At 31.7% G+C, this 20,866-nt stretch overlaps 2 protein-coding genes and 1 long non-coding RNA gene across 3 annotated transcripts; 1 reads left to right on the plus strand and 2 right to left on the minus strand.

Moving 5' to 3' along the window:
• Window positions 1-1,248: 1,248 nt before the first annotated feature.
• On the minus strand, window positions 1,249-3,055 carry LOC103875336 (ethylene-responsive transcription factor ERF119). The gene is made up of 2 exons (XM_009153853.3): window positions 2,765-3,055; window positions 1,249-2,672 (listed from the first exon to the last, which is right to left on the minus strand). Exon 2 carries the CDS (start codon window positions 2,544-2,546, stop codon window positions 1,590-1,592), a length of 957 nt encoding a protein of 318 aa, XP_009152101.1. The 5' UTR covers window positions 2,547-2,672; window positions 2,765-3,055; the 3' UTR covers window positions 1,249-1,589.
• Window positions 3,056-5,562: 2,507 nt separating this feature from the next.
• On the plus strand, window positions 5,563-12,435 carry LOC103875337 (protein NIM1-INTERACTING 2). Its single transcript, XM_033273029.1, has one exon. It carries the CDS (start codon window positions 7,781-7,783, stop codon window positions 8,132-8,134), a length of 354 nt encoding a protein of 117 aa, XP_033128920.1. The 5' UTR covers window positions 5,563-7,780; the 3' UTR covers window positions 8,135-12,435.
• Window positions 12,436-14,294: 1,859 nt separating this feature from the next.
• LOC103875339 lies at window positions 14,295-20,374 on the minus strand. The gene is made up of 2 exons (XR_634362.3): window positions 17,918-20,374; window positions 14,295-17,836 (listed from the first exon to the last, which is right to left on the minus strand). It is a non-coding gene; the product is annotated as an uncharacterized LOC103875339 (long non-coding RNA).
• Window positions 20,375-20,866: the final 492 nt, after the last annotated feature.

Here is a 20,866-nt window from a genome sequence, read left to right on the forward strand (position 1 = left end):
CTTGGGGAAAGAAAACCCTTTTTTCCTTTTGAACAACTTGAAGCCAGTTTTTAAGCAAAAAGAAAACTCGAAGCCATTCCTCTTGTGCAAAAACTACGGCATGCCCCAAAGAGCATATGAAGCCAATTCAACGGCTCCAGCACTAAGTAATTCCTCGTCTCTTCTGATCTTCTCAGTAGATGAACATCTATCATATGTTCGATAGCTAGTTTCCTTGGAACAAAGATCCCCAGCTGATACACTAGTGTTAAGAACAAGATATTCACACTATATAGTTTGAAATATAATTTAACGTAAGGTGTTGCAACATGCTAAAAAGTACCAAATGATCTTATCTAGAATTTAATTATATAGCGGATTGCTTGAAGAAAGCAAATACTACTAAATTGTTATTTAGTTTCAAGGTCACTAACTTCCACACTTTGCAAAAAGTTTCTTTCAAATGATAATGACAACTAAAAACAGCCACTTAAATGAAACAAAGTATACGTTGAGCATGTCAAATCTCAAATCTCCGATGGACAAGTTGATGTCTTTTTCCTCTCGATCCAATTAATTTTAGAAAGATTGTTTTGTCCTTTTTCTCTCGATCCAATTAATCTTAGAAAGATTGTTTTTCTATCAGCATCTTAAGAATTCGCTTCAAATTTTCGAAAGCAAAATAATAATAATTCTGTCCAGTAAAACGAAACTAATAAGCTCATTCTGAAGTTATGGAATCTCTTGACACAGAATAACTGAAAATACTTCTTGTTATAATCTTTAATCTTTTTCCTAAACTTGGAATTTTTGAAATATATAGTTTAAGGAAATCTTTTGAAAGACTTGTAATATACGCAAAGGTTTTCTTCCACGAAACAAGACATAATTACTAAAACAAAAAAACTTTTGAAAATGATTTAGGAACCAACGCAATTAGAGCGGTGAGTATTGGTGTGCTAATGTGATAAATGATCATCAACCAACCACACTCATTAACTTTCCTTCATGTTTGTATTGGACCACACTTGTTCTTGTGTCGACTTTCCAAAAAAAATAAACTCTACTCAAACCTAATTCAAAAGGCTTAAACCCTAACACAAGGTTTATACATTTTAAATCCCAAGAGGAGATACCTCACTGTTTCGAGTTTTATGTCAAAAATAACACAGTGAACATACACTCTAAGCTGAGTTTTTGATAATAAATGATCTATTCTTGAGCTCGGAAACTAATCCCATGGAACATTGGTGATGATGAATCAAAAAGAGGAGAAGAAGATATACACAAAACAATAACTTTGGTTTTCACATACATATCAACAGCTCAATAGGCAAAACTTACAAAAGATTGAGCGAGTTTACAAAATAGAACCCCTCTGAGATTACAATTTTGATCTCACCTCGCTCCATCTCTCTTCACAACATCAAAACTATTACGTTAACAAAACTTTGTAGTAACACCAACACACAAAACTTATGTCTCTCTTTAGGGGTTCTTGCTTTCCCCTGACATTAACTGCCTCTGCTATACTGTAATAACTTAAACAAAAACAGAGCTTTTTTTACCTTGCTCCTATAGCTAATAATAACAACACCTAGCTGCAAAACTTATGGGCACGCGATATTAAGAGGAGTGGTTGTACTCGTTGCAAGATGATCGACGAAAGCAAACTTGTCAATGGTGGTTCCAATGAGACCAAGATCGATCTCCACGTCTGAGAAATCATAGTCTGGAAGTTCGCTTGGACCGTCACATTCAAGACCAATGATGTTCATATCATCTATACCGCAGTAATCATCCAAGAGCTGGTCGTCCTTCTCTTCAGTTAAGAAGAAATCAAGCTCACAAGCATTTGGGATCAGTGACTCGTCAATGAAGCAACCCATATCAGGAATCTGTAGATCTGCGAAGTTGAAGTCAAAACTCGGCTTCTTTGAATCAGTTACCTTCATATCACGATCAATGCTTGACACAGCTTCAACATTGGAGACCATAGAAACAGTCTCATTTGAAGCAGTTGAATCACAGGGAGCAGCAGCGGAAGAGGCAGCAGCCAGAGCATCAAACTCGAGCTTCTTGGTAGCATAAGCATCAGCAGCTTGTTCAAGTGTCTCGTAAGTACCCAACCAAGTTCTTGTCTTGGTGATTGGATGTCTGATCTCAGCAGCCCATTTGCCCCATTTCCTCTGCCTTACACCAACAGGCTTCGTGACACTAGAGCGCCCAACAACCTGAGAGGCTTTCCCGCTTAAAGCCTTTTTGCTTCCACCATTGTTACGACTCTCCTGAACATAAGAGCTTTCAGACTCTGCTTGAGCAGTGGCTTGAGAGAAAGGACGGTCGATCTCACAGACATAACGTTTCCTCCTCCGAGTCATTTCAACATCTTCCTCGCCTGATGAGTAGTCAGTAGCGTAAGGATCATTCACAACGAAACGGATCTTTCTCATAGTCTTGAGATCTTCAGATAAACCAGGGAGGCGGTTTAGCTGGAAAGGTTTCTTCTTGGGCTTTTTGCTGGGCTTGGTGGCGTGAAGGGAAGAACGTTTCTTTGGTTCAGCCATTTTATCGAACACTTGGTGTGCAGAATCTCAAACCAAACCCCTCTAAAAACCCTCTCAAAATCAATAAGTCAATATAAGAACAAAAAAGAGTTGAATTACACGAAACCCTCCAAAAGATTCAACTTCCTGTTTCAAATTCAATACCCAGAAACTCGCTTCAGATTCGAACAGAGAAGCTTTTAAGAGTAAAATTGAAGACTTTAAGCAAACCCAGTTACCTTTTAGGTCTTAATCGCATGGAATCCGAGAAATCAACAAGAACAGAGCTTAAGAAGGAAGAAGAAGAGAGAAAGAGTGAAAGAGAGTAGCCGGAGCTCCGGCGAGTTAAGAGGAACCTAGTCGCTCTCTCTCTCTCGACTCTTTCGCTCTCTTTGCGTTGCGCAAAAGTGAAAAAGAGAAGGGAGAGACTAGTAGATATAACAAGATTCAGAAGATAAAGTAAGAATCATATCGAATCGTAAACAGATGATATTTCTATGGCCAAGATTTTTTCCTGCCTCTCTTTTTCTCTAACGACTGTGACAAAAAAATATTAATATTTATGTCGGAAAATAAAAAGCTAAAAGGAAATTGGTAAATGATAAATTTAAAATATCGAGGAATTTAATAAAGAGCATTAATCAGAACACAATTGAACAAACGCAGATCTCAAAAACTTTAAATAAAGAGCATTAAAGTTAAAAAAAAAGAGTTAGATGAAATTTTAATTCTTTTTGTTTTCTCTTTTCTTCTGGAGAGATATAATTGTATTCGTACGGGTGTAAGTGTAATTTTTACAAGAATGGTAACAAAACTAAGGCCCTAAATTCCTTTTGTGGAATTATCTTCTAGGCAAATGGTAAAATTACAGTTTGCGAAATAGCAAAATATCATTTTATAATTTTATTCATGACCACTACTTGTCACTGCTACTGCACACTGTGCCAATGTGAAGTAGACAAATATTATAATATTCAGTAAAAATATACAATATGGTTGGTAGTGACTAGTAACGAATACTCGATCGATTACATTACTAATAAACATGAAAACTTGCGGGGTTGAATAAGAGGTTAGTTTACTTTTATATGTTTTGATGGAGGCAAAGAAGGCCAATATCGAACGTGGGATTGTCACATCCCCACAATTGCTAGTTGCTACCAACCCAAGGATTTTTCATCACAATTCAAAAGTATTCTTTCCAATTTTAGTGGACATGAATACAATGAGAATATTTCACAACTCAAAAACGATTTGAATTCGTCCGAGTCTTCGTAAAGTCAATGATCGACGGAACCTAACTGTGTCAGTGTTCACAAATGAACAAGTGTTAGTTAATACTTTTACATAGTTTGCATCAAACAGAACATAAAACAATTACTGATATAAAATAGACTAATAACTTGATAATATCTGTGCGGTATATAAATTCCATATATGAGCTGAGCAATTTGTACGTAAGACATTTTAGTCAAAAAATAATTGTATGTAGAATATACAAATTGTCTATTGACTATTGAGATACACGTCCGTTAAATCTTTTCGGGACGTTCGAGAGTAAAAATTGAGATAGATCTGCTGTTGCGTAAGGACCGGTTTGGTCAAGATGGTCTCGAGTCTGGTCCATTTAAGCTTTCATTTTAAAGCTTGAGCATGTCATCTATTTTAGATTGCAGCCATACTCGGATTAACCTAAAATATATACCAACTTCAGATTTTCTGATTATTTAAATTAAATCAAAGAAAAATGAAAGAAATGTCGCATTCTTTCGTTTTCATCAAGAAAAGGCTAAGCACTCGTGATTCCAGATTTGTTTGTTTACGTGTTCACAGCTTTTTTATTATCGCTGGCAACTGCCACATTCGTCCAGACTTACTTACACCCTTCTTATTTACAAAACTACCAATGTCAGAGCGTTTGGAGAATAGGTTTAATATAAACCAAAGTTTTGGTCTGCAATGACTTTTTTTTTGCAGTATCACCAAAGTTTTTGCAATAACTAAAACCAAATTTAAGCAAGAAATGTGAGAAGTAAAACAGAAAAAGCAAACAGTGAACGCACGCCTGAATGCATGCGACTTGCCTACCCTACGTGAAGAGTGAAGACAAGACAATATAAAAGAGAGAAAGAAAAGCATTTTTCTCCGCCAAATCTAATATACAATGGCCCATACTAATTACTCCTTATCCCCAACGTATTTTTTGTAAAAGCAGTAAATTAATTTGACCAAACTTTCCAACGATTGTTGGTTGATATAAAAACATAAGAAAACATTTATTCCATCTGTTCTCAAAAGTAAGATTTTTTAGATTTTTTTTTTGTTTCACAAAGATATATTTTTTATATTGTTAAGGCATTTTTTATACTTTTGAAGAACATTAATTGAGAATATTTGAATTGATTAAATATCATTGGTGGAAATTTAATGGAAAATGTATAATAAAATAAAAAATAAATTAAATTATATATTTATTAAATTTTTAATAAACGTGAATACTTTAGAAAATCAAATTTTCATGAACAGAGGTAGTACGTAGTATATAGTCTACACACTTTAAAAATAATAGGAACATAAGAAATCCAAAGATTTATAATTATTTTCAATTTCAATTGTATTTTCTACTGTGTTTTGTTCATATATACAATTTCGTGATATTTCTTCATCAACGAAATGTTAAAGGTTTTAATTATCTTAGATAAATATTCCATCAGAAAACAGCATTATATTCCATAAGTGTATTTCATCAATCGACTTAGATGTGTGTCCTTCAAGATCCGAAATTGCGAAATAACCCAATTGTATATACTTCTTAGAGCTTATGAATTTTATCGGATTCATCCATGTATCCATTGGTTATGCCTTATTGGAAAATAATAAAAAAAATTGGATTAATTTACTGTATAATCATAAAAAAAACTAAAAATGAAAAATATAGCTATAGAACAGTAATTACTATAGGATGACAATTTGCACACAACTTTGACTTTATTGTCCCTACGGTAAATGAAGTGTACTACTCCCTCTGTATTCTTTTACATGACGTTTTCACACAAATTAAGGCAAATTGCTACAAAGTCATTTCTATCCTTTTCAGTAATTGACCATCATCTAACGTAACACATTATTCCATATTGAAACTCGAGTTTGTTGACTAGAAATAATAACATGAGGGTAAATAACGCTATATCTTATCATATTATGCATAGTTTTTTGAAAACGTCAAATATAATGAGATAAAAAAAAGAGTCTAAAACGTCATGTAAAAGAATACGGAGGGAGTATTATTTTAATATGATTCGGATATGGTATACTAAAAGTTTTGTTTGATAGTGTTAAAAATCCGTTTAATTTAAAATTATGACATATGTAAAAAAAATATGTATGTTTTAAGTTTTAACCAACATAATTATTTGGTTAAATTATATGTGATTTAAAATGTATATATCAAATAAAATTGACAGGGGGTAAAAGAAAAAAATAAAAGAAAATAAAAAGATGAAAGATGGATTGATGATCTAATGGCTGAGAGTGATCAAGGATCAACAATGTAATATTATATAAAATATACAGAATATTGTAGCATGCCTTTTGTTATGTGTATAGATTTAAATTTCTTTTTCCTATGTATACGTGTCCCAATTTCTCTAAAAAATTAAGTTAAAAAAAAACCGAGATTGTCAATAATTAGTACCGTGAACAATATGCATTTCATTCTATGCATTCCAAAGAACATTCGGTCAAAAACTTTCTAGTAGAAAATAAGAAGATAAAACATTCACTAATACAGGTGTCGGATTATCATTGTCACGTGGTGTCTGAATGTAGTCATTCGAGCACGTGGATTATTAGTAATAAATATGTAGCTATCGACGACCATAAATTGTTCCATGGACGACTCATAGCAATATAGCATAAAGCTATTAATATCACTAAAATGTGGAAAATACAGAACTAATTATGTAATAAGTGGACACGTCAGAGAAAGTGGAGAGTTGAAAAACAGAGAGTGTCGAGGGAGAGGAAGTCAAGTAGTGGACGGAAACTTGGAATATGGGAAACAGCTTAGCCGCCTACGTGGACCCCATATTCTTGTCTTTATTTTATTTTTGCTTTTCATTATCGAGAGTTCGCTACAATCGACTTTTATTTACACACGATTCGTGTTTAGTCGGCCCACCAAAGACCCCGAAATTAGGCCCATTGTTACATATGTCCACAAAATTCGAAGGATGCGAGGAATGTACTGCTTAGGGGGTTACATTGGTTCAAACAGCAAGATTTGAAAGCACTATGCTAGAGATTAATAACAAAGTTTGAATCAAAGATAGCGTCATAGATACTCGGATGCATCGGAATAACATTCGAGATAAAACTGTTAGACAATCTAGTTACCTTGCATTGTGACTTAAGAACATTCTATACCATCACGACTTCACTTAAACCAGGCCTCTTCTCTTGTTTAACTAATTTACTCTTACGTCTTCGTGTATTTGCCATCATGGACTGATAAGACCTGAAAAAGTTTCCAACGTTCAGTTTTTTGTTTTTGCTAGAATCACGGACTAATAATACATTAAGGTCATGATTACCAAACTTCCGCAGTTTTCTTTTCCTTTTTCTGACAAGTAAACCAGTAACCTTTTTTTTTTTTTTTGTCACGGAAGTAAACCAGTAACCTGATTTCAAGAATGAGAACACACCAATATCGACTAGTGCTTATATTATTCGGAGAACCATTGCAATTAACGTGGTTGTTAATATAATAGGAGTAGTAGATAGATTTTAGAAATTAGAAATAAATAATCGCAGGAGTACCTTTTCACGTTAACTATGATCACAATTCACAATGTCTTTTGGTCTTTTTCTTTCATAATGTTGTCTCAAAGCTCTTGGTCTTACTTAAATTTTTTTCTGGTCAGCAACTCTTGGTCTTACTTATATAATAAAATTATAGATCTTCTATAATTAAAGTAAAGCACATACCAAATTTTCCACATGACATGCCTTTATTCGAAAGTCCATTTGAAGGCCCACGTCATGGAGCTTATGCTTCAACGTCTCAATGATGATGTCATCATCAATCTCCACCATCCATTTAATTTGGCGGTTGACGATATCGACCGCTCAAAGTCCACACCGACGTCCTATAAGAAGGGTATCCTCATAATAAACCAAAATAAATATCAGCAACAGTTTTATTTTAGTTTCTTGTAGCTTTTTTTTTTTTGATCAACTAGTTTCTTGTAGCTAACATGAGCTCGGAAAAGAAAGTGGAACGCCGTGAAGAAGATAACGGTGACGGTCACATAGGGAAGTCGTCAATGGAAGTTGTACGTACGGTGACGGAAGAAGAGGTGGATGAGTTTTTCAAAATATTACGGAGAGTACACGTGGCGATCAGGACGGTTACGAGAGCTAACGGCGGTATTGTTGAAAGAGAGTTAACGTCTAAGAAGAGGAAACGGAGTCAGAGGCTTGGATTGAGGAGCTCATTGGATAGTAACGGCGTTCGAGACGGAGAATTAGATGGAATAGATCGGGTCGGGTTACGGAACTCGGGTTTGGATCTTAACTGTAAACCGGAACCTGACGCAGTTAGCTTGTAATCTTTCTTCATATTTTTTCCTACTTCTTTCAATTATCAAATTTTAATATACCTAAATAAATTTTTTTTGAAATGGTTTTATAAGGTAGTTTGAACGTTCATAAAAGTTCTACACTGAGTTAAAATGCTATCCAAATTGAAATTCTGCAGTTTGAACGTTCATAAAAGTTCTACAATGAGTTATGTAGCTCATATAATGATGAATCATAGACTCAATTATATGAACAGTGAACACACAGATAGTATACAATGATGGTATAATAATGCTTCCTTCCTTAATCAAATCAATATAACAATACTAATTAATAATATCTTTAAGAACTTTGGGATTGGCTTTTGGTAATGAGCATAAATCATAAAGTGCTGCCAACCAAGAAGTCTTTGTTTGTAATAAAATTGCGACATTGTGGCCCATTTATGCGCTATTAATTAATTATGAGTATTGACTATTGAGTAGTCTATTAAACACCGATTATATTATTTAGGATATGGATTAGTGATTGATATTTTTACAAGGCATTTGATTTCCTCTTTTTTTCTTATGCAAAATGGCATTTGATTTAGTGTTTGTTCTTCATCATATATAAATGTTCTGCTCTCTCGCAGATACTGGGCCTTATGAAAAAATAGCCTAATGAGATAATCGGCCTAGTTGATATGCTCTAAAGTCCACTATCAGATCCAAAAACAAAATAACTAAAAAGGGGAAAACTCAGCTCGTAAAATGATTTTATCGGTTTAATGTCAGGGATAATTGACATGAATACATTAGCTAACGTGTTACTACAGGCGAGTTAAAAAAAAAAAGACAAACCACGTAACGTTAAATGGTTGTTTTCTTAACTTGTATGTTGGTAGTTTTAAGTGTTGAAATCGATCATACAAAATCCAACCAGTTTGGTGGGTGAAGACTGAAGTCATGCAGAAAAGACAGAACGTTGGATAGCATGACCGATGGATGGTCGGGTGGCCTAAGCGAGTCAAACACTTGATTCAGATAATGTACCTCATCATTTTCAGTAAAGATCCATGAGTAAACTCTATGGGAACATGCACTCACGAGTTATTACTTTCACTGACACTCGACCAAAACATATTTATTGAATGGTTTACATTTTGAAATAGAATCATAAGTTTAAATATATTTCTATTGTCGAATTAAAAAAATTATGCATTAAAAAGTTTTATCCCGAATACATATATGTCATGAATCCTTTGATGCCAGGGATTGGGCTATCGGGACTGTCTGGCTATCAGCTGCTATGCTTCTAATCATTCATATATCTCATAGTATGGTCACACTTCTACATATCAAGAGTCTAAAGCTATATAACATATTTTGGGGACAAAAGCCTAATGTTTACTGATATTCTTGGCCTCAAGCCATTAAGATTTTAAAAGAAGAATATATAAGCAAGAAGTATTAACGCATAAACTATACAGATAAGAAATGTGAAATTTATCCCAAACAACACTCAATCAGTTTATAAGAAACCTCACATACACAATCAATATTTGCTGATGTTATTCAAGTTTAATTTTATTGTAATATATTTTCTAATAACGTTTTGATAGCTTGATATATATATTAATAAAGGATAATTCTTATGCATAATTGTATGGGATCTTGTAGTTAGTTGTAAGCAAACGGATGAAATTGGACTGGAGTTTGGCAGAAGAGGAAAATGAGCTCTTGATGCAAGATGTAATCACAATCATCCATTTGACGTGCTATTTCGTTTTTCCTTCCCATCTCCTGTAATGACATTAAAGTTAATTGAAAAGTCAAAAGTTGATATAGATTTATTATATGATAAAATCAAATTAATGAATACATTGATTTTATATGTTCGGTTGGTTGATCCGGTCAATCTTAATTAGGAGACATTTAATATTACAAAAGGAAGTTAGTCCGAATATGTTTTCACTCTGTGTAGCCAAGTTTAGAATGTCTTTCGACTACTGTCAAAAATAAACTAATTGTCTATTACGATTCAATATATAAACCTCTTCGACCGAAGTTCAAGTGCAGTAACTAAGTATCAATAACTTAGCTCACTGCTAAAATCAAACTCAAAACTAACTAAATACACACGGAACTCCAAAAAATAATCGCTAAACTACCACTGTTCGATTAAAATATTACTTTCAATTTTAACATGTTTTCCATTTTTTTATACACATATTCTCAAATTTTCTATATTTTTGTAACACAAACAATAAAAATAGTTGGAAGGCTAATCATTTGTAATAGTTTGGAGTCGAAGATCGATACTAATAATCATATCTTATCTTTGCAAATACTTTATCTGTATATAAACTATAATATTAAACAGCATTTCAGTCCAAAAATTACCCGACAATGAAAAACAACTACAAACATGCCAGTAAGATCAAACGAAAATTGTATTCCAGCGAGCGAAAATTAAAAAAAAATTACATTGTAAAATATTTGTAAATAAATGTGAAACAATTTAATGATGTGCTATAAACGTGATAGAGTCTGGATTGTAGTGGTAAGCAGATCGGAAAACTAAACAACTCAAACTCAAAACGAAAGTTTGTTTGTAGACTATATTTCCGTTAAAAATTAGTATGTACATTTCTATAAGTCCGTGATACCTTTAAATTAATATTTTTAAATGTAATAGCCGTATGTAAGAGTATTTTCAACTCACTTGTATATTTACCTTTATAATACTCTTTTTCGTTTTACTATAAATCATATTTTAGATAATTTTTTATTTCACAATATATGTTATTTGTACAAATCTAGATAATTTTAATTTTATCAAAAATTATGTAACCAATTGTATCTTTATTATTTCTATTTATAGTTAAATTAATTAATTTTAAATTATATTTTATTGATAGTTTTGATAAAAAGCAGTATTTTTAATATTTGCATATTGAGTTGAAACCTCACGTAATATGAAATAGAGAAACTATCATTTAGAAGTAAAACCATTCCAATCCATCTAAACAACGTCTATTTATTATATATTTAGAGATTAATATTTCATAAAAATACATTGAATTAAAATTTACACATATCATAGAATTATTCTATTTTGAAAAAAAAAAGCAAAATATATTAGAAATGTTCGTGGCCTTGGTCGGACTAGGGAATTTTCCTTTGAGTGAACTAGCAATTACTTTTTGTTTTTAACAAAACCGATCCTCGTATAATTATTTTTATTTATTTTCACTGATATTCATTAATTTTATTTAATCTTAGCAAAAAAACATTGAATAAAAATTACCTAAAACATTAGATAAAGTCGTTTACCAAAAAATATATTAGATAAAATGGTGTAAGTGGTCAAAGTGTTCAATTTGATTCGAAATTAATTGAAAAAGTTCATTTCAAGAGAATATCTTAAAATTATACTACATCAGAAAATACGACATAAAGAAATATATGGACACAAAAATCAAATGAGTATATGCTCGTCAACCGGAATTAGATGCAGTTGAGCGCATTTTGTCGTGGCATATGATGAATAAACAAAAAAAAAGTTAGGAAATGCATTTTTCACACAGTCGCACAAAGGCCAAAGCATTACAGTATTACACTAATCACCCCAACGCGTGTAATATAAAAAGCGTTTGGAATGCAACAAACATGATATGATATGTAATGGAAACCTAATCTAAATTTTAATCGAGAGATATGCTGAAAAAGAGAGAAACAGATGAATAAATATGTTATCTTTTGGAATTTCTGATGGAGAAAGATAGAAATGGGCCACCATTTCTACACATTTGTTCTTCACTTTTCCATATTTGACACTTCTTTTTTCAAAGAAAAGCATCCCCTGAAAAATACTTAATTATCTCACATGAAATCGTCACGCAAGATAGTTTATTTTCCTTATTACTTAACGTTTGTTTATTTAGGTTTTGAATTAACCTTTTCAGTGTAAATCGAAGAACGAATTTTACATTCCAATAAACTCATACATACACATACAAATAATATCTAACAACAACCACAGGGTGGTGGGCTAGTGGTCTTGAGGTAGTTAACACACCAATACGGACCCGGGTTCGAATACCCCCTGTGGCCACGGAATGCTTTACGCCCTCCCCAAGTTTAAAGTTATCGCGGCGTTGGTGCCGGGTCCTTGGGTAATGGGTATTAGTGCCGGCTGGTTCCGGGCCAGGGGGATTAGATGGTTGGCAATCGGAAACCATGTGCGGATTACGGGCCTTTGGGCAAACGGAAACCACGTGCGGATTACGGGTCACCTTTGAACCTCCTGTTAAAAAAAAAAAAAAAAAAAAAAAAAAAAAAAAAAATAATATCTAACAATAGCTTACTACAAGACGTAAATTATTTATCTGGACATATTTTAATGTAAAGACATATTCAGTATATAAAGTATAACCTCCAGTTAATTTTTACAAACAACAGAAGTAATCCCTGAAATATTTTATCTTTATCTAATCTTCTCCGTTTTTGAAAGTCATTCATTAAATTGCAAATTGTTCTTGCGTTGAAAACAAATGTTTTGGTTGCCTTCTAACAAAACGCTATACCAAACAAACAAAGAGTTGCAACTTGAACAAACTTTTATTTATATATTTTAAAACATTTTTTATTAACAAACAAGGAGTTAGGCCATGTACATCAGTGAACCTCATGAGAGGGGTTCACAAAGCATTTTTTTATTATTATTTTTTTCTGTTTGAATTTTGTTTTAAAAAAAAAAAAAAAAAAAAAAAAAAATTAATCGGATCAATCGCGGGCCGCCACGTGCCGTGGGACCCGCGCTACAGTGTTGATCCGGGTTCACTGAACTTGCAAGAGACAGGTTCACCACTTTTACTTATTTTAATAATTTTTTTTTTTCGAAAACCGTGTGAACTCCCCCATTGAACTCTGGATGGAGATGCCCTTAGAACTTGAACAAACTTGTTTGGATTGACGTAGACCGCCTCCATCTTGGCCACCTAAATGACGTGTTTTACGCGATCATGCAAGTCGGAGAGAATTGTAATGAATGATACATCTTCACTTCTTGGTGTCAATAAAACTTGCCAATCAATCATCTACAATTGACACCTTCGAAAACTAATAAACAATTAGGAAACTACATGAGTAATTTCCTTAGCCATCTGATTTAAGATTAGGATATCGAGTATCCTGTCCATTTAAATGGTATATTAACCGATATTCCTGAAGCTGTCGTTTTTAAGTTTTGTTTTCTTTGTTAATATATCGTTACCAAAAATTCGAAAATAGTACAAATGTTTTAAGAATGTTTTTAAAATTTCTTACAAAGGAGCTTAAATTAGCTGAAGGAATGAATAGCTGTAATAAATATGAAAACTTGTAATGTAGTTTTAGTTTTTTTGAAGTGCTCCTACTAATGAAAGACAGATTTTTAAAATTGTTGAAAAACGACAAATCTCTAAAGAAAAACATTCTAAGAAAAGTATCCAAAAATTTAATCATAAAATTTCAAAATAGCATTCCTTTGACGAAAAAACACTGGTTACTCTAACTTCTAAACTTTATTCTTACTTTTACTCCCATAATATTAAACTCTAAAATAGTTCTTAAAACTAAATTCAAATATAAAATATAAAATATTTTTAGTTTTAAACTAATGTTGTTTTGCAATTTTGTGTTTGCTAATACTGTCATAAAACATCATTTAGTGATATTTATAAGTATTTTCAAAAAAAATAAATTTCAATTAAAAAATGAAGTAACTCATTAATTTTTAATTGGTACTCCTTCTATTTCAATTTATAACTAGTTTGATAAGAACACAAGTATTTAAGAAGATATATTTATAGTTTTAGCATTTAATTAAAAGGAAAAAAGAACCAATGACAAATTATATTTTTAACATTGCTTTTAATTTTAGGCAATTCTCTCAAATAACCATTTTTGTCGCCAAAATAGCTTTTAAAAAAAAGACTAACATAATTTTTTTTGAATTTTGAAATTTTTATTTTTTAACCTTTTTAGATTTAAAACTCCATCCTCAAAAACCCACTCCTTAATTATAAACCATAAATCTATATTAGTTAACCCTATGTATAAATTTATATTTACTTTTTAATAAAAATTCTTTATGTCATTTTTTTTATGGCTATTTTTGTGAAATAAAGTAAAAATGACTATTATATGAAATTTTCTCTATAACTTTTTTTTTATAAAAATAAATTATTTTATCATACTAATCTTGCATTGGAATCTTTTTATTAATTTGGGATTTTTTATTAATCAGGGTATTCAAATAGTCTTTAATCAAGGAAAATTGCTAAAAGTGACTTAAAATTTGATTTTGAATATAAAAATGTATCCTAAATTCAATCAAATGCCAAAATAATCTAAAAGCTAGTGAAATTACAACAACCTTCTTATGACCAAACAAAAAACTTGTATTTAGTTTTACTATTATAACCTTCCGTGTGAAAGACTTATAAAGAAGGTTGTAAGTTTTCTCGTTCAAATAGATATTTAAAAACATTTTTTATTTATTTAAAGAAATATTTATTTTATATATATATATCACAGTCATAGTATCACTTTTTATGTTTATATTAGCTAGTTTTATCTTTATTTTAGTTGGAGGATAAAAAACATTTATAATCTTAAAATTAGTTAATCTAGATTTAAGATGTAAAGTTGAGAGGGTGGCATAAGTATTTTGAAATATGAAATTTAAGATTCTAATAAACATATAAATAAATTCTTAAAAATATAAAAAATAGTTTCAAAAATAATTTTTGATTTTTGAAAAAAAATTGAAAAAATAATTCAAAAAAAAAATTATAGAAAAGTTCGAATTTGAAAAAAATATAATTCGAAAATAAAAAAAATATTTTTTTATTTTTTATATAAAGAAACAAAGATATAAGAGTCTTTTAATATTTAGTGAGAAGATATTTTTGAAAATATTTTTTTAGTGATGGTAAATATGAAAAAAAATTTTGTTTTAAAATATTATTTTAGTAGTGATAAACATAAATAATGATATAAACGTAAAAGATTTCCTTTAACTTTGATTATTTACAAAAAGATGAATGCAACCAATGTGAGACATATGATTTAATTTGCGGGTGTTTGATCTAGACTGGATGGCTGAGATGAGATGGAGAAAATGGATTCGATACGAACACGTGGTAGGTATTGTACACATGTCCTCTTATTACGGCAACAGCAAAGCCTCATGCTGTCGGCTGGATTTCATTTTCGGACATTCATTATTTTCTTCTCCACTACTAAAATATATTTTCAACTTCGACCTGAAATAAATTTTAAAATGCGAGAAAAATAGATAACAGAGATTATATTATTCGTTTTGTAGTTTTCCTGAAAATTAAATTTTTTTTTATAATAATAAAGAATATATTATTCGTTTACCACCAAATATGGTAGATCGGTTGGCTTAAATGCAGATATTGATGTATTGTGCTCCTAGTTCACAATAGGTGGGAAGGGTAGATTAACATATCGGTTTAATGTCAAAAGCTGGTTCGGGAATGAAGGAAAAATTAAGATCGTAAGACCCAATTCCTCTTGAAATTAAAGAAAAAAATCAAGTTTTTGCTTTGTTTCTTTCATAATCAGCTTTGATATAAAAAAATATATATGTATATATATAATCAGCTATAGTTATTCTCGAGTGTAATGATATTTTTAAAATATTTGGTAAACTATACAATAATCGATGGGCCTAATTCCTTGTTGTTCTCTCATCCGAACAATTATTTGTCCAAGGACCACAAACTCACAAAAGACGTTAGGACACAACTAAAACCTGCTCATATCATTATGGCTGGAAAAATAATTATGGAACAATAAGAATAATTATTTCTAGAACTTATTAAATAGAATTAGCATTTCATTTATCCCAAAATTTTTTGATGTGGAATGATTTTTCAAAGAACTGTTTTCTTTTCGGATTAATATAGATTGATATAGAATGAAATGTAATATAGATTGATATAGATTCGTTGTAGTTCGGATCTGTGAACAATATGAGACACAACCTCTTCGACGCGTCTGACGTTTTGGTGCCGGGGGACACTTCCGCGAATAACGGATTGTGGACAACGGTGGCGGATCTGTGATGGGCGTAGACACCCTCTCTTATGAAGTCTCAGAGTCCGGTTTACTCGTTGATGATGTCTACCTGAGGAAGTGCTTCGTTTCCCTAATCATTTTACCTTCAAATTTCTTTCATTTGTTTGTTCAGATTAGTTTGTTGTTATTCTCTGTTTCTGTTAAATCTGTAATTTAATTCCCTTTATTTTTTGGTGTGATGGTGGAGATATTGTTCTGAAACATTAATTTAGAGATGAATTAATATATTATATTTTATTTTATTTTTAAAATGAATGTTGTTTCTATTTTTTCATTCTAACTAATGAAAATTTTAAAGAATGTAAAAAAGTTAAGAATTAATAAAAATTTTAAGTGTATTCCAATTGCACTATAAATCATATGATGTGAAAGTTTCTACATACTTATTCATTTTTAAAAACGTCTTGCCAAATATGAGATCATGTTTTTAGACAAAAATAAAGAACATTATTTCTTTGTGTAGTCTTTTTTCACTGATGGTTATAAGATTAGAGAAGCCTTTATTCGCACTTATAAATTGGACAAAATATTGCGTACGTTGAAATTTAAAGAAGTTTGGAGGGTCTTTAACGTAAGTCATTGTTAAAAGCTAATACATGTTGCCCTTTTTTCAAAAAAGAAAAAAAAACTAATACGTGTTGTGGGATGTAAACTGTAGGCAGGAGTAGGAAACTCAGTTACGACGAACCCATTTACCGTATGCTACCGAGAAAAGTCATGTCTTTCTTTTGTAAGGAGGCAATCTTGTAAGTCACTCGTTAGATTATTTTACAAGCTGCCAGTAGATAGTTCCACATACTGTATTTGAATTATGGAAAATCTTATTTTACCATAAATATGATATTATTTTTTAAATTTATTTCTAAATGATAACTATTTTTATAAATATTTTAAATTTATGAAACTGAACTAATCTTCGTAAATCATTTATAAATCTTTACATTTTTTAGTAAAAGTTTGAAAAATCAATCCCGCCTTGTAGATACTAAACCATGAACAATAATTATTAAACACTAAATCAATCGCCCTTTTACATATCTATCTAACTTACAATATTTCAATCATTTTTTTTAAATTATTAGTTTTATAGTTTTAGTTGTCCATTCATTCTTCCATATGATTTATAACTAAGAAGAGATTTCACGCACGCCCAACTAGTAATTCCAATCAAACATACTTCTACTAACCATTTGATATTTATAATTTTTTTTTGCTAAAGATGTAAATATCATTATAAGAATAATCAAATTGCTGTTAGAACGCTTCATTACAGATGTCGAAAAATGAAGATTGTTTTTGTGCCAAATCAAAGTTTGTAATTTGATTCGCTCGAAAGCAATTCCGATTCAAAGGACCACATTAAAGATTTAAGAAAACTAATTGACTATAAAGCAGCTAAGGTTAATCTGAGCATACAAACCTTAAAACTACAAGAAACTAACAACCAATTGTATTTATTCCCAGATATGTCTTCCTAATCTCTTAAAGACCAACGGATCGAAGAGAACACTGAGCAAAAATAATTTGCTTATGCCAAACCTAGAGGTTCTCTCAATCTGCGATGATGGAGGGTCTCACCTATCACTCCAATGCTAGCTGAGGTGGGATTTGTTGAAATCAAAACCAACAGCCACACAAATATATCTCTTCTGGACAAGCATAGATGTCGATACTTACATTGAAAACACGAAAGGCCATTTTGGTCAAGTGTAATCGGTAGTTTAGTTCCCTTTTCCGATGACAAAAGAGATATTCAAAGGGCATGATAGGCATCCAAACCTTCTAGATATAATAGACATGTACCATGAAAAGGAAGGTGACAAACTGAGAAGCCAAACGACTCCTCATAAATAGGTGAATTCAATAGAAGGATTCAGCTCGAGCATCATGACTTCATGGGAACACCACGGCTCTGTCCTCAAAGAATCCTAATATCCAACCTCTAAAAGCACAAATTAGAGAAATAAGCCACAACAAAGGATTACCACTGTTTGCAAATGTGTGAAGTTAAGGGAAGAGGCTCTCAACGGAGACTCTGCCATTCTCAGATGAAATGAATCCCCAAAAAGGCTCTACAAGCTTTGAAGTTGTTGTCGAGACACATTGGGAGACAACAAGCAAAGGGGGGGGGGAGTTATGCTTCCGAGGTCACCAAGTCATGGAAGCTCAGATCTGCGTAGATGACATCGACAGTAACTATATGTAAAGAGAGCAAGACCATTAACGATCTCAATTGATTTCTGACCACATTCTCTATAGGACCCTTTTATCTCTTCGAGGAAAGGGTGGCCAAGAGGGTCTACTTGAAGACTTGGGATCTCAGCAGGCATTCCTGAGAAGGTTGCAACAAGCCGACCAGCCGATAGGTTGCTTTGCTAAACTGATATACAAGAAAATTGTATCATGGGTTCGAATCCTATTCTTCTCAATATGTCATTTTCTTATTTGTGCTTTAGAGAAGAGTAGTATGTACCACCAATTTTGATTTGATCTGTTAAAACATCAATTTAGGAGTGCCGCGACAAAAAAGGTAATACCGGCTGATGGAGTCAGCGGGTGTGGTTGAAGTGAGTAGAATCGGAGATGAAAACATAACTAACAACAAAAGGTGCTGTTAATCTCGTTGAAACAATAGCTTACGGAACGGTGGAAGCTCTAAAATTTTACGATATAGCTGTTAAGTTTTGTTTGTAATTTTAAATATGTTCATAAGTAAATTAGTTTATAAATCAATGAGTGGTTATACTGGTTGCTACATATTTTGATATAGTTAATAAATTTTTGAAAAAAAATGCATTTTCATTTGATGTTATAGCCAATTTTCAAGTTCATAAAGAGATATTTAACTGATTGGGTTTGATTAAAACCGTGGCTACATTTATTTTGTAATATAGTAGATTAAACAATACGTATTTGATCAACTGATTGATGTTTTCACATTTGGTTTGTGGTTCAGTCAAGAAACGGGAAAAATATTTCCATTTCTTATTGATCGTGAATGCAACGTTTTTAAAGTTGAACCACACTGCACGTTATATGTTGGTTTAAACTGTTAGTATATTGATTGTTGAATAATATAGAGAAATTTCTTAGGTATCCTCTTCTGATTTATTTTCACAAAATAATCCTTAAGAAATAAAATGACCAAAAGAAGAAGTATTATTAAATGGTAAATATATATTTATATTTTATAGTTAGCTAATCTTGACTTAATGTATAAAGTTAATGGGTAAAGTTTTGAAAGTGTGGTTTCAAATTTCAAAAAAATTTAAAACTAAAATTTTCAAAATAAAAAGAGGTTATTTTGATCATTTTCTTTTTTTTAGGGCTATTTTAGTGACAAAACTTAAAAATGGCTATGTAAGCTAATTACGTTATAATATATGTTGTTTTAAATAAAATATAATACTATAATTTTTGTGTTATCTACTATATGCTGAGAGCAACTCCAATAGAAATGTCTCAATTTTTTTTAAGAAGATAATGCTTTCGATTATATTTTTTAGATACTCATAATTAAATGCTATTGTATATATATAAATTCTTTCAAATAGTTTTTTTTAAAAAAAATTGTCACCAAAATAGTTCTGAGAAAAAAAGAAAAGACCAAAACAACTTTTTTTTATTTTAAAATTTTTAATATTTATTTTTTGAAATTTAAAATCTCATCTTCAAAACGTCACCCATGAATTCTAAATCTCAAATCTAGATTAGTTTACCCTAAAATATAGATATATATCATTATTTAATAACAGTTTTAATCATTTTTCTATTTGATGGCTATTTTTTTGTGAAAATAAAATAAAAAATACAATCATAAATTTTTTTCATATAGATATATATATTTATATATATATATGTATGTATGAGAGGAATTAAAAAAACTTTATCTTCTCTCTCGTTTCCCTCAGATCCCCTCAGCCTCAGGCTCTGTATTTTCCGATGACTGGCGGTGGTACTAGTTAGCTTCGTCTTCTCTACCCTTTATAGATATGCTAGTTAGGTGTTGTCTTTGGGTGTGAATCTGGATCCGCGTTTGGTGACAGCACGAAAAGCTTTCATCTATGCGAAGTCTCGTCGAGACTCAGCAGTGGAGCGCATGGAAAAAGTCCATGTGGGTGGTTTGTGCGGAGGTGTCTGCTGGGCTTATGCTTCAGATCCTTGTTGGCGTGACCCGGGTCGGAGATTCATATGGATCCGGTAGGGAATAGGTGGCTTAGGGCGAGTGGGTTGAGTCTATCACCGGTGAAGCATTTATGTCTATTGGTGATGTTGTTTTCTCTCAGGTTTTAGTTTGTAAGTTTACAATTTGGTCTAGGGTGCTGTTGTGTTGGTCTTTTGTTGTGTTCGTGTCTCTTTATTTGGAGTTTTACACTTAATTTAGCAGACTTTTTTCTAGAGTGTTGGGTTCAGTGCTCGCTTGTTACGGGTTTCCTTTTTCTAGAATGCGTTTGGAAAGGTTGATTGGCAAGACTTTATTCTCATGGTATTTGGGTAGAGCTTCTATCGATGGTAAGTGGACGTTATGAGTGTGTTGCATCTGTATCCGAAGGTAGTGGACCGAGTGATGGTCCCTCTCGGGTTATGAAGTTTCAGGTTTTTGGTCTTTTGGATGTTATCGATTGA

This window comes from Brassica rapa, chromosome A06 (genome assembly GCF_000309985.2).
Source record: "Brassica rapa cultivar Chiifu-401-42 chromosome A06, CAAS_Brap_v3.01, whole genome shotgun sequence".
Classification (NCBI taxonomy): domain Eukaryota; kingdom Viridiplantae; phylum Streptophyta; class Magnoliopsida; order Brassicales; family Brassicaceae; genus Brassica; species Brassica rapa.